Source organism: Blennius ocellaris, assembly GCF_963422515.1.
Source record: "Blennius ocellaris genome assembly, chromosome: 6".
Classification (NCBI taxonomy): domain Eukaryota; kingdom Metazoa; phylum Chordata; class Actinopteri; order Blenniiformes; family Blenniidae; genus Blennius; species Blennius ocellaris.
The window spans coordinates 18,006,743-18,020,022 of NC_137655.1; the positions used below are offsets into that span (position 1 = coordinate 18,006,743).

At 40.4% G+C, this 13,280-nt stretch overlaps 2 protein-coding genes across 3 annotated transcripts in view; one reads left to right on the top strand and one right to left on the bottom strand.

Moving 5' to 3' along the window:
• Positions 1 to 43: 43 nt before the first annotated feature.
• Positions 44 to 7,981, top strand: LOC308131498 (centriole and centriolar satellite protein ofd1-like). Its single transcript, XM_080498231.1, has 17 exons — positions 44 to 134; positions 301 to 474; positions 1,348 to 1,454; positions 1,540 to 1,659; positions 2,364 to 2,437; positions 2,521 to 2,600; positions 2,736 to 2,925; positions 3,707 to 3,837; positions 4,031 to 4,142; positions 4,540 to 5,253; positions 5,629 to 5,785; positions 5,892 to 5,983; positions 6,712 to 6,840; positions 7,019 to 7,179; positions 7,296 to 7,475; positions 7,578 to 7,648; positions 7,855 to 7,981. The coding sequence occupies exons 1-17, from the start codon at positions 57 to 59 to the stop codon at positions 7,901 to 7,903; spliced, it is 2,619 nt and encodes an 872-aa protein (XP_080354357.1). The 5' UTR covers positions 44 to 56; the 3' UTR covers positions 7,904 to 7,981.
• A 96-nt stretch (positions 7,982 to 8,077) lies between these two features.
• gpm6bb (glycoprotein M6Bb) overlaps positions 8,078 to 13,280 on the bottom strand; it is a 30,914-nt gene continuing 25,711 nt past the window's right edge. The window contains exons 5-7 of one of the 2 annotated variants that reach the window (XM_080498232.1): positions 12,640 to 12,713; positions 12,487 to 12,552; positions 8,078 to 10,161 (exon numbers count right to left, since the gene is read on the bottom strand). In XM_080498232.1, the coding sequence (XP_080354358.1) occupies positions 10,012 to 10,161; positions 12,487 to 12,552; positions 12,640 to 12,713 (290 nt within the window). In that variant the 3' untranslated portion in view covers positions 8,078 to 10,011. The other variant, XM_080498233.1, reaches the window with a different exon arrangement.

The window sequence follows — 13,280 nt, forward strand, 5'->3', positions numbered from 1 at the left end:
TGGAGAAGATGAAAATGATTGATAAGGAATATGATCATTTCATTTTCAAAGACAAAATGTTTCCATTCCAGTCACAACTGGCTGAATATAGAAAAGAGACTCAAGCACAGATGGAAGCAGAAATGAACATAAAGGTATTTATATACATATCGGCATATTGTTAGTTTAATTTTGTTTTCCATCTATTATTTCCTATTGAAAATTGTCATCTTGATAATTCAAAGAACTTTGGCATTTTTATATAGAAAATGTGTCATCTTTTCCTTATTATTGATTTTGCCTTTTTCTCTCATTATTTAGATGCAACATTTTAAAGATGTTGAAATCACAAAGGTGAGGATGGAGGAAAAATCGACTTTTAATAAAGAATTTCAAAAGCTGAAGCAAGAACTGGAAAAAACATACGAAATGAAAGCAAAGGGTTTAATGGACCGTGAGAAGAATGCCATAGAACGATTACAGAAGCAACAAGAGGTAAGTTATTTTGTCATATTTATTTTGTGTACATATGTACCTACAATTATGTTCATTTAGAATTACCTTTTTTTTTTGGCTCTGTCTTCACATGTTCTGTTCTCTCGCTGCCATAGATCAAACCCTTTTCTGTTATCAGCTCATCAATATGTCTTACCCTATCCTCAGCATTTGGACATGTATTTCCTCTGTAAACATTGTTTTAGTGGCTGCTATTGATCTTCTTAAAAGTTTTATTTTGATAATTCTGTTAATTGGCACATTTTGCACCCGTGAAGAACCTTTTCCGCCTGTCAGTGATCAAAGCTCAGCATATTGACCGGCTGCCGCTGTGGTCAGTGCACACTGGCATGACTGTGCTTCAGATACAACTGATCCAGTTACAAAAATTGATTTTGAGTGTCATGCGCTGTTCTCTTTAAAGCATAGTGTTTACCAGCAGAACAGTGTGGAGAAATCCCCACAGCCCCCATTGGAACATTTTAGCTTCTTATTCATTTACGCAAAGCTATTGATCAAGCATGGTTCATCTGTACGCCTCAGAAACTGCCATTTTTAGATAGACAGCTACCGTACGTTAACTCGTCACCAAACCACAACTGTGATTTCGACACTGCTTTAGTCAAAGGATAAAATACTATATAAAATATTAAATCATTTATGCTTAGAGATTTTCTTAATCAGACATTTAGCTTTGATGTAGTAAAGAATATAGTCAATAATTAGAATGTGATTAATATATTATTTTGAATGTATGATGTTATTTTATTATAAATGCGATATTGTTTTGACCCGTAAGAGTTACATTTTGAAACACTCAATAACTCAGTAAACTAAATTATTTACAATGTGTTTTTTCCCCCTTATCTTTAGATTGAGGAAAAGAACTTCTACACTCAGAGACAATCAGTGCTGAAAGAGATTGATACACTTCGGAACAGAGAAACGGAGTTGAGGATGAGAACGGAGGCGTTTGAAAAGTGAGAGCTTGCACATCCATGTTGCGGTGGGGATGCTCTGTGGTTGTAGCTACTGTTCATTAGTAACGTATTTGCATGATGCTAGAACCTGTCAGATCCACGAGGACAAGGTCAAGACGACAGAGGAGCTGTTGAGAAGGAGAGAAGCGTCTGTGAAGACGATGGAAGACACACACGACCAAAGGCTGAAGAATGAACTTTCCAGGTAATCTATATTGTTTGGTTTATATACAAGTCATTTATTGGTTTACTCCCTTTGCCTCTTAAGTCTCTGATGTTTATCTTTTAAAGGATATTCTTGTGTGGCCAGAGGATGTCAGTGTTGTGTTGGGGTTAAATAAAAACACCATGGGTAAATCTAGATCTCTTTTAATACTAAAATCAATATAGATGCTAAATTTCAAATAAAAATTAGGGAAAAAAACCACAAAGCATCTTGACAAATATTTGAACCATTTTATGGAAATTCCTGCAATCCAATACTACAGTATGATGTATTCTTCACCAAAGTCAGAAGTCAAGGCAAGTTTGACCAGGGTTAATTTACCTTTTACATCAGGCATTGTCCTATATGTTCGAGAAAGACAAAATATTCAGCATATTTGTATCTTAGATGTAGATCAGATCACATTTTCTGACCTGGAAAACTCCAAAGAGGTGAAATACTTTCACCTGCCACTTGATGTTTAAGAGATAAGGTCAATATCTTTTTATCTCAAATTAATATTATTTGTTGCTCTGTGAAAACTATGATTATTGCATTGAACTTATCACATTTAGAATGTGGAGGCGACGTTCATTGATCAAACTGCTTGTACTCATCTTTAGTTGACAACAGTCATAAATTCAAACTTTGAAGAACTCGTTCTTCAATTTACATTCTTTGAAATGTGTCGTTTCTAAAATCAGATACCAGCTTGAACTGAAGGAAGACTTCATCAAGAGAACAGAGAAACTCACAGAAAGTGAGACCCGAAACAAAGGTGAGTGTTCTAAATCTAATGAAAGTTGAATCTTTTGTCTGCTGTTGTCGTGATTTGATTGCTCACTCTCGACATTATCCCAGTGGAAACTGCACGCATCCAAAAGGAGGCGGCGGAACTAGAAGACCACAGCAGAGTTTGTTCAGAGCTGAAACGACTGCAGGTGAACATCACCACCTCGTTCAACTCGCGTTGATCACATGATCATTATAGACAACTTCTTTCCCGTGACTGATTTAAGTTTGTTTTGGGGTGTTTTTATAGTGTCTTTTTTTTCCCCCCTTGTTTGTATTTCCAGGCTGAGCTGGACACAGCACAGCAGCAGATTTCTCTGCTGACTCAACAAAAGGAGCTGTTAAAGGAGCGACTAGAGACGATGAGCGACTACTCTAACCTGAAAGTCGAGAGAGCAGAGCTGCAGGGGCAGCTGCAGCTGCTGAGGAAACAGCTGGATGAAGCCCAGGAGGAGAGCCGGTTTCTCCGTGCAGGTGAAGGGTGACCGAAGAACCTCCCAGGAGTATTGGCCAGATGTGTTTTCACTTACATTCCATGATCATGTAGCTAACATACTCAGGATTTGCTTGTCCCACTCTGTGATAACGGAGAGCAGTTTATTACGTGGCTTTGAAATGAGCTGCTTGAGTTTTTACTTGTAAACAGTCGGCTTAGTGCAGAATCAGTGTGTCAGGATATTTGTAGATGTTTCTGAGCCGAGATGAATCCAGCTTCCTGTGATTTATTCAGAGTGCATCAGTCTGGCTCTTTGTGAGCCGTTTGAGGTGCAGTGTACTGTGAAGCATTCAAGCCTGTCTGTCCCGCTCCCTCTGGCTGAGCGGAGGCTTTTTTGAATGCATCTTGCCTGCCAACGTGGGGCCTCTGTGCCGTGTTTGTGACATTGTAGAGAACCAGCGAGGGAACAGGAATGAGAAATGGAGTGGGCAGAGACACAGGGCTCCTTTGGCCCATGGCAAACACAATTCCAGGGCCTTTACTGAACGATGTAGTAATTTGTCTATTTGAGGAGCAGTGAGCCAATCTGTCTTACTTATCACAAGACAGAAGCATGATAATAATCTCCATATGCTATAATCTTGTGCTTGCCAGATTCTCACAGTCAAAACAGAGAAGTGGAGCACTTATAACTTCCCCTTTAGGTTAGAATTCCCTCTTTATGTTGCTGTGCAAGTTGTCCAGCAAAAATGGTACTTATTGGAAGTACAAGCTGCATCTTCAGTTTTATTTTTTTAACTCTCATAATCCCTCTCTTAGATTTGACCAAGCCGTCCAAAGAACAACTGGCCTTGCAGATGGAGGTCCGGAGGCTGCAGAGTGCTCGCAAACTGGAGGAGGAAGAGTTTGACAACCAGAAACAGGTGCTGCAGGCACAGCTCCAGAGTGAGGTCAGCCACATCACTGCCCCTTGCCGACTGTGGGAAACTATGTGATCCTTTTTTTTTTTTTCCTTTACTGCACTTTTACCTTGGGACTTTGTGCAATGTTCTCTTGGCTTCCTGCCATACACATATTACTTATTTCATACAAACTGTTCACATTAGGGCCAGATTTGAAATCCTCTTCTTGTGTTTTGAGCAGGTGGAGCGGAGTGCTCAGCTCAAAGCTCAGCTGATGGAGTGTGAGGAGAAGTCACAATGGATGACGAACCACGTCGGGGACATTAAAATGCAGCTCCAACAAACCCAAAGAGGTGTGATGAAACACGCACGTTCGTTATGTGTTAGTGTGGCTCATAGCTTTATGTTACGTCGGTTTCTCTGCGTGTATTTCAAGCCTTGTAATTCACTCTACTTTTCATCAACAGGCTTCCTTTCTTTCATAAGAGTTCAAATATAATCTTTGTTTTTAATAAATATGATCAAAAATCTTTGTAAATGCAAGAAGACAAGAAAGAAAGAAAGTTGCATTTGAAAAGTAGCGGTTGATTTGTACGTGTCAGCATGGAGATCCACCTCAGAATAGTTTATACAGTTCATCTTTGCTAAATCTTTTTTGGTGGTTGGTTTTTCTGTATTAGTGCTCAAACGTCCCTCTTGTGTGCCTTTCCCTCTTTCCTTTGTTTTGCATGATTCATGCAATGCTGGCAGCTCTTGAAAATGAAGTGCTGTGTTACCCCAAGTCGTCCCTTGTTGACCGCTCAGTACTGGAGCTCAGTGCTGACAAGCTGGTTCCTCCGGACATCTATGTGGACCGAGCCCTGCTGGCCGCCGGGGTGGGTCATTATGATGTTTGTCAAGCAGGTGTGCGCTTTCAAGGACGGAAGTCACCTCGGAGCGACTCTCCGGACTCCAGCATGAAGCTGGTAGCTGAAGCCAAGACCCGGTTAGAAGAGCTGCAAAAGGAGGCCGAGATCTTAGAGGAGGCCTATAGGAACTACCAGCAGAGGGCAGTGCACTCTACCATCTCACACATGCTTCCCCATAGACCTCTTTCTCCACAACAAGCACGTGTCTCACATTGCCCTGACTCTTTTCTTTGGAAACAAGACCCTCAACATTTCTACCCCCATGCAAGTGACAAGCCAAAAATCTCACATAGACCACTTTCACCCCGCACTATCCGATCTCCCTCCCTGGCTTCCCGTGGCACCAGGGACACCTTGCCAACTGGACAGTCAAGAGTCACCTTCTCAGAAGCAAATAACCCGCCAGAGGGAACAGTGTTCACTGAACATGGCCTCCACCCAGTCACTGCTCCTTTGTTCCCAAGAGAAGAACCTCCAGAAAGCCCCACTTCATTCAAACATGGACCCTCCACACTGCTCTCTTCTCAGAATATATTTCACAAAGAGACTTTAGAAGGTACCTCCATACATTTTATTTGCTCTATATCTTTATTACTGCATAATGCAAGTGCCTCACAAAGAAATCTTGATACATAGAACTTCCCATTTATTTTACATTTGATTATAAATACACTGTAATTTCAAGCTCCATAATTTTAGCTCACAAGTTATACAAATTAAAAACAAAAAATCTAAATATATTATAAGATCTCAGGATCAGACATTTTTCCAATTGTTTTAAATCACAATTACCACAAAGTTTTACTTTATAGGTTATATGTGTAGAAATAATTGACAATGATTAACTTTTCAATTCTATTAACCTGTACATGTATTACCGCTTGCATGTTCCCCGTGTGGCTCTATCTAATCAGGTTTTTCCTCCGTGTAGAAGCAGCTCTGTCTCCAGTTACATTCCCGCAGTTGTCACCTATCAGACGGCTCGCCCCTGACCCCCGCTGTGGGGTGCTGACCTCGGGTGACCTCTCGCCCGAGCTCAGTCCACCTCGCAGTCCTCAGCTTAGGAGCACAGCACGAGACCAGTCAAGGTACCATCTGGCACGCCTTTGGCAAGGACAGTGCGATGTGTTTCTACATTTTGCACGAAGGTGAATATTAATGCCCTCGCATTTCCCCACTCCCCGACACTTTCAGTCCGCCGAAGCTGCAGCCGGCCTTCTCCAGCTCAGAGTCTTCACCACAGCCTGAAAAGATCAGCCTGGAAGATCTCACAGGGCTTTTGTCAGGTACAGCCAATATTTGCTTCTTTTTTTTTGTGCGTGTGTCCCACTGGACAACACCGGCATATCCCAATATAAGACTATTATGTCACTATTTGTATTGTGCTGCACCGACACAAAAGCCCCATTTAACTTCCTCTACAGTCGGTTTGATCGCTTCATTGCATTTGACGCAGCGCTGCTCTGGACCAGAGTTGTGATCAAAGGGGAACTTTTAATCTGTTGGCATGAAGAAGTACTTTTATAGTTCTGTTTCATGCTGTTTGACTGCCTGTAAGAAATGAGCACAGATGGCGAGTCCTCTGGGTTTGTGTTTTGGAAGCAACATCTTCCATAACAATTAGTGCGCTGAGATTTCGCCCCCATTTTTTTTTTTTTTCTGACACCGAAAAGCTTTCAGTGTTTCCAGTGATAAAAATTCATATGTTTTGGTTTCACTTCATGCATTGATATGAAACATTCCTAACACAATTGCATATGATTTCTTACCTTACTGTTACTTTTAATTTGCGCTCACTTCCAGTGACAGGACGCAGTGCGTCTTGAATGAAAGATCTGGATTTTGGAACGGCTGTTTTTTAATGAGTGTGTGACTAGCCTCCAAAGTGTCCTTTCAGCAGCTCTGCACAATGGTGAAGATGAAGGACAGCTGATTATGTATTCTGTGCCGGTCCTCTGGCCCTGTTGCATTATGGTGGAGCATAAAAGATCCCTTTGTGCATGTCTCCCTCCAGAGCCCGGCCACATTCCAGAGCTTCTCCTGGACACTGCTGTCCCTCTCTCTGAGGAGGCCCCTGGCGGACCCACTGCCCCCCACCCACAGGACCTCCCAGAAGACCCAGTACACTTGCAGGGCCAAACGGGTGAGCCGTTCGCCCTCCTATTGGTGACCCATAATCCCGGCTGACCCAAAGTTGGAGGAAGGACCGTTTCATACATTATGTCGTCATTTTTATCGGGCAGATTTTCTCATGTTTGGCTTGAATTGGAGCGTCTCTGGACTAAATGTCTAATTCGTATCGTCTACATGTTTTCTCGAAGTCCCACAGATCTTAGATGAACCTTTTAGTGCAGAAGAGGTTGAGATTGATGAGCGAAGATGGGAAAAAGAGCGAAAAGAAAGAGAAGAACGAAGGCAAAGGGAACAAGAAGAAGCCAGAGACAGAGAACTGCAAGAACTTGAACGGCTGGAGAAAGAGATGGTGACTACAGTTTCACTCCATGTTCCAATTAAAGTCTTTCCTCTGAGTTTTATATTTATATCAAGTGAGAAAAAAGAAGCCTTACTCTTTACTTACTGGTAATCCTGTCCCACCAGCTTTTGCAAGAGGTGGAGCAACCACCAGGGGAGGAAGAGGAAGAAACATTGGTTGAAAAAAGAGACGATGAAGAGCAGACGAAAGAGACGGTGATCGAAAAGGAGGAATCTAAAAGTGAAAATCCACTCGAAAAATACATGAAGATGGTTCTGGAAGCGAGAGAGAAGCAGCAGGTGCAGGTGAGTTGCACTCCTGAGGCTCCTGTCAATCTTTTTTAATCAAACCCATTGCAGAGCCCCCTCTTCAATTCATTTATATTATTTTTCTGTGTTTTGCTTCAGAACCCAGTCAGAGAAGGTGCAGAGCACACAAGCCCCGAGGCCAGGAGTTTGTCTGAGGGGAAAGACGACAGGTAGCCAAACATTGTTGACTATAACGGACACAAGATGGATGAATAGTTTTTATCCATCTTCTGCGATTCTAATGACGTTTAATACATCTATAGTCTCCTCATTTTATTGCTTTTTCATGTTTCTCAACTCCTGGTCACTTAATGGTGATTTATCCTTGAATTCATATAGTGTACACTAATCAGTTAATCTGGTTAAATTTTTCCAGCATTGCAGCATATTCACACAAGGATGAAGACGAAGACGATTTCTGGTGACGAGATATTTCCTGAACGACACATTTATCCGCAGACCCAATGTTTCAATTGTGAAGCCAACGTCGTTCTTGTTTTGTGTGTTTGTTTGTTTTTTCTTTTTGACATATCAATAAATCGTTCATGAACAATCAGAAAGGATGCTCAATCATACAAAAACACAACAAACACCAGCTGTTTTTTTTTTTTTAATTCACTTTTAATTTTCTTAAAACCAGTCAACAGGCCAGTTGAGTCGTGTCATTAAAGGGTGCCTAATCAGACAGGATGCTTGTTGATTGATTGTTGTCCTCCTGGTGATTGACAGCCTTATTTTCCTTGTACTTTTTGGTTCGTTCAACAGGAAACAACACATGTGGATGAAATGGGATGTACAATTGCTTTATATACATTAGCCAGTCCCACAAAGAACACTGGAATGTTTATACTGTTTAATACACAGGACACCAAGCCACAGTGGCAATTATACTTTGGCTAAATTTACCATTCATGTCTTTGCAGTTTTGCTTTTTTTTCCCAAAAGACTGGTGCTTTAACTTGCTTGAGGGGTGAAATAAAATCAACGAGTTATAAGGAAGCCCTTGACATTCATAGAAAATACAGGTATGCTATCAGGCAAATAAAAAAAAATACTCATACTTCTCAATTTAATGAAAGAACCTAACAATATCTAAAAAAACAAACAAACTAAAAAGCTATATAATGTGGGTTAATTTGTATCCGGTTAGAATAAAAAGGAAAGAGGCAAACACTGCCTACTACTCACGTCAGTATACATGACCATACATTACACGTCACTGCAGAAACAGCTTTTTTTCATGCAACAAAGAAACATCAAGTTATCCCTGTAACTTTACTAATACAAATAAAAGATTACATGAGTAATTATGTCAACTTCATGACAATTGCACATCAAAAACAGATGCATTGATAAAAAATTAAGAAAGAATTAAGACTTTTTTTTCTCCTCCAAAAAAAAAAGACTACCAAACAAAATACAAATGTGGACTGTTCACACTTCAAATAGTGATGATGCACATGGGAGTGTAGTTGTGCATGTTTCATGGGGTTTTTAAAACAGTTTTAACTGTATACATTTGCCAAAATGAATACACACGAGAGATTTAAGCTATTGAATACACCAGGTAACATTAACTTATTGGCAGCATCCACATTAATTAAGCAAGTCATTGTTATGGCATTACCCTGAACAAGTGGTTTCTGTAATACTGTGAAATATGAGCGCTCCCTAAGTACACGTTTGTTACAATTAAAACAGGATTCTAAGACTGTGCTTTAAAAAAAAGGGAGCAATGTCTGTTAATTTGTCCGTAGGCTCTGGTGCACACCTGAGGTAGTGTTAATGTAGGCCATTAATGTTCTGAATGTCTCGGGTACCTGGGTGAGGGAAATGGAGACTCTAAACCTAACTAACAACACTCAGTGTATCATGAACTGTGATGTAGATGATCCTCGCTTTGTAGTAAAAACTCATTGTTTGTGTAAAACAATCTCTGGAACACATTGATTATTTGACCTCTTTATTTGTAAAAACCTAAGTAAAACCTCTTGGTGAGCATAATGTGACACATCAGCTCAGGTCGTATGTAAGGCCTTACATGTTGTGTGAAACTCGCATTTGCATCCTAGATTATAAAAAGACAACAGAAACAAAATGTTCCTCCCTAGTTGAGGACTGGCCACAGAAGGACAGGCCGAGCAAGACTATAAAACAAACTCTCCTTGTTATGCGTTGTATACAAATAGTGCAATGTCTTGAGTTTTACCAGCAGAAGCTGGCTTATTACAAAAAGGCTACAGAGAATCAACAGCTACATGAATATCAGGCCTCAACTGTGGTTTTCTACATGAAATGAAACATAAGCGTCAGCATGACTGAAACTTTACAAGCGGTCCTGAAAAAAACAACCTGAAGTTAGCGCAGAAAGCAACACTGATGCATTAGTTTGTTAGGAGCCTGGTTAGTACTGCACAGTGTCAGGGCAGGTGGCAGGTTATGTTAGCGTCGCCTCGGTCTGAAAAAGGGCCACAGTGATTGGCCTCGGTGTCTGCGTGTGTCTGTTTGTGTGTGTTGCGTGTGTTTATGATCCTTATGTGTAGGAATTGAGGCATTCCTTTGAGCGTGAAGAGATGTCCTGCAGCTCCCGCTCTTCCTTCATTTTGATGTCTTGGTAGGCATGCATTTGACTGGCATCCTTAAGGTAGGCCCAGTTTGCTGAGAGAATCATGAGGAAGTGGATCTGGAAGAGAAGGGTGAGGTGGATGGCCGGTGAGCATGTCAAAGAAGCAAAGCAAGCTACAGGAGTCAAAGCTACCCTACGTAACGTCACGGACATACACCCAACGCAATGTTAAGATATGAAAACAACCTAACACACAATGTGACAGAAGACTTAATAAATAAAAAAAAAAAAAAGACATAACTCTAGGTGATTGTAACATCTCTGTTACAATCATGACAAAACCTCAAGTTACTACCGTTATGTGTTGAATACTACAGAAATGGCACTTTAAAGCCAAGACAAGAAGGTGAGTGAGGCAGGCAAGTCAGTGGTCAAGCATGCAAGCTGTGAAAGGTGAAGGTTAGTGCAAAGCACATAATTCAGCATTTATATATTTACTTTGACCCTGCTCCGTACCTTCTTACCCATATCGCTGCAAGGTTTATAAGAAATAGACCAGGGGGGGATACTTTTGTAAACAAAGATTGTTTATTTTATATAGAAAGTAAAAGCTACAGTTGAAAAACATAGGAGAAATTAAATATATGAAATATGAAGTATAAGTAACTATAAACAAAGAATCTGAAAATTGTAAGCATGCAGGCTCAGTGTTAAGGTATAAACGAATGGCTCTTTAATGGCACTTGTGAAAGAATAAAGAGAAAATGTATGAAATAAAACGTCAACTTTAAAGCCGAGGCTATACCAGCGTCAGCGCTCATAGAAAAAAAAATACATTTACTCTGTCTTTCTCAGTTTCAAGAAAATGCATGAAATTTAAGTGAGGTTTAAGACCTCATGCAGAAGAGTAACCCCGGTACTGGCCTAACTTTTAATTCATCCTATGCTATGTATGTGCAGCTACTTTGAAATCTACAATACTCAAATGGTCACCATAATATTCATCAGCATAATACAGTGGATAAAAGGTGTTTAGTTCAGATTAGAATCTAAATTGCAACAAAAATAATAATACTGAAGGGTTTTGTATCTTTTGTCTGTTGGCACAAGACTTTTAAGGCTAAACGGTTTAAACAAAAAGGGACAAGGCACAAGTCCTCTCGCGAATTCATCCTCGTCAAGACGGCTAATCTTACAATCAAATATGATAATCCTGAGAACACCTTCAGTACTCGTCATTAGACGTCCACAGGAACAAACTGTAGAGCTTCTTGCTGTACAGCTACATGAGCTCAGTGCAGTGTATGTCCTGCCCAGACCTCACAGCCAATTCAGATAGCTTTTAGAAAAGTATGTTACAACCTGCTCATGTGCCTCAGGAGTTTGTGCACAGATTTGAGGCTCTTACGCTCGTAAGTTTCTCCAAAGTTAACTACTGCATGCAAATTGCTGTGTTTTTATATCTCTTAATTAAAATTACTGCCGTCGATGCCTTCATGCAGGCCACGTCAAGCTCGTAACAAATATAAATAACACTATAGTGGATTTCTAGATGTGCGCATTTCTAAAAATCTGATGGTGACAAATTTCTAAGTAAGTGCCAAGGAAAGCAGAACAAACCCGTCAACTAAAGGCCACCCCATCACTCTGAAGACAACTCTGATCAGGTGTCCTCAGACAAGCAACACCCCCCCGGATACCACATGCTAGAAGAAGCATACAATCAGCTATTTACAGGTTGTGTGATTACTAATGAAGAGATGTTGATTTTTCTAAAAAAAGTTTTTTTAGTTCATTTTGTTGTCAATGGTAACTGTCTCTACTCAGCACAGCTTTAGAAGGCTGTGCTTTTAAACAGTTTAAAACTTAGTGCAGCAATCTTCTCGACTCTTAAACTTCAAAACAGCAAAGTTATAAGTGGTAGCCATCATGTAGATCAGCTGGTGGAAGAGAACAGAGAAGGTGGTAAGAGCACATGCCGGTGACGTCCTCGTCACGAATGTTCTGACAAGCTGGTAAATTCAATTGACCAATCAGATTTCAGTAATAAAATACTAACACGGTAAGAACCATTGGTCATTATTACGATGACTATGATATTTCTCCAGAAGATTTTAGGGTTTAAAAGACTTTTTTTATCAATAATTGAAAAAAAGACAAAATTACCTTTTAATAAATGCAGTGATGATAAAAAAAAAAAAGTGTGCCTCAGTGCATAGGCTGATCCATCATGAAATATCAAGAGTGCCAATTGCATTTAAGCAGACGGTGAACAGCAAATGAATAGAGCTGAGCAGACGTCTGTATGTAAATTAACCTCGGTGTGGTTACATAAAACTCATGGCAATGAGAAGACGAGTGCCCGACGCATGATCCGCTCATACAAACCATGCAAAGATGGACTACGGTTGGCTAGATGGAGAGACTGGGGGGGAAGCTTACCAGAGCGATCACAGTGGCTCCTGCCCCAGCACACGCCACGATGTACAGGTGATAAGACAGGTAGAACTGAAAAGAGCCAACAAACGCTGATCATTCTTCCAATATCACAGGTCTGTGTGCCTTGGCCGTGCTGTATGAATATCACTAGCTCACCTCACTGGTGTTGCAGATGTCACCTAGCGTCGAGCCGCAGGCCTTTCCTGGTGTGGCGTTCCAGGGAATGATTCCTGAAAGTATTAGATTGAAGGTTTTCAACAATTGTTTTTTCCACTGTACGAATCAGGATGAGAATTCAAATGTACAACACTTGAGCTACACTCTACCCAAAGAGCAAAATGATAGTGACATTTAACAAAAGGCAGCAGCCGATGAAAAGAGAGCTGTATGATGTCACTTTTGGCGCCAAAGGATTATATTTTCTGTGTAAATAATCCTGACAGATTCATCACTGTTATTATAAAATGGGATTGGAGATCTCAAATAGAAAAATAAGGTTATGAAAATAGGAGCTATTCACCAGTGGAGGTGGTTCAATGAAAAGGTTCATTCCAGATCCATTGCGGGAAATGTAGGATTTCATGCTCCGTTTGTGATCAGATCATTTGACTTCTAATCGGCTAAAGGAAACTTGAAGAACCTCTGAATGAACTTTGATTGATAACGAAAACAAAGGATCCTTAAAGTTGAATGTTGAAAGTTCTACTTCATAGAAAAAAAAATGAAAAAACATGACAATAAAAGAAATGTATGTTGAATTCTACAAAATCTTTTCCCCACATTGTCTTTCACCTGTG

Bases quoted from the DNA above. Each gene is read 5' to 3' on its own strand.
- LOC308131498 (XM_080498231.1), top strand. From the start codon at position 57: ATGTTTCCATTCCAGTCACAACTGGCTGAATATAGAAAAGAGACTCAA. The intron at 1,660-2,363 runs GTAATCTATATT...TTCTAAAATCAG, and splicing joins CTGAAGAATGAACTTTCCAG to ATACCAGCTTGAACTGAAGG. The intron at 7,180-7,295 runs GTGACTACAGTT...CTGTCCCACCAG, and splicing joins AACGGCTGGAGAAAGAGATG to CTTTTGCAAGAGGTGGAGCA.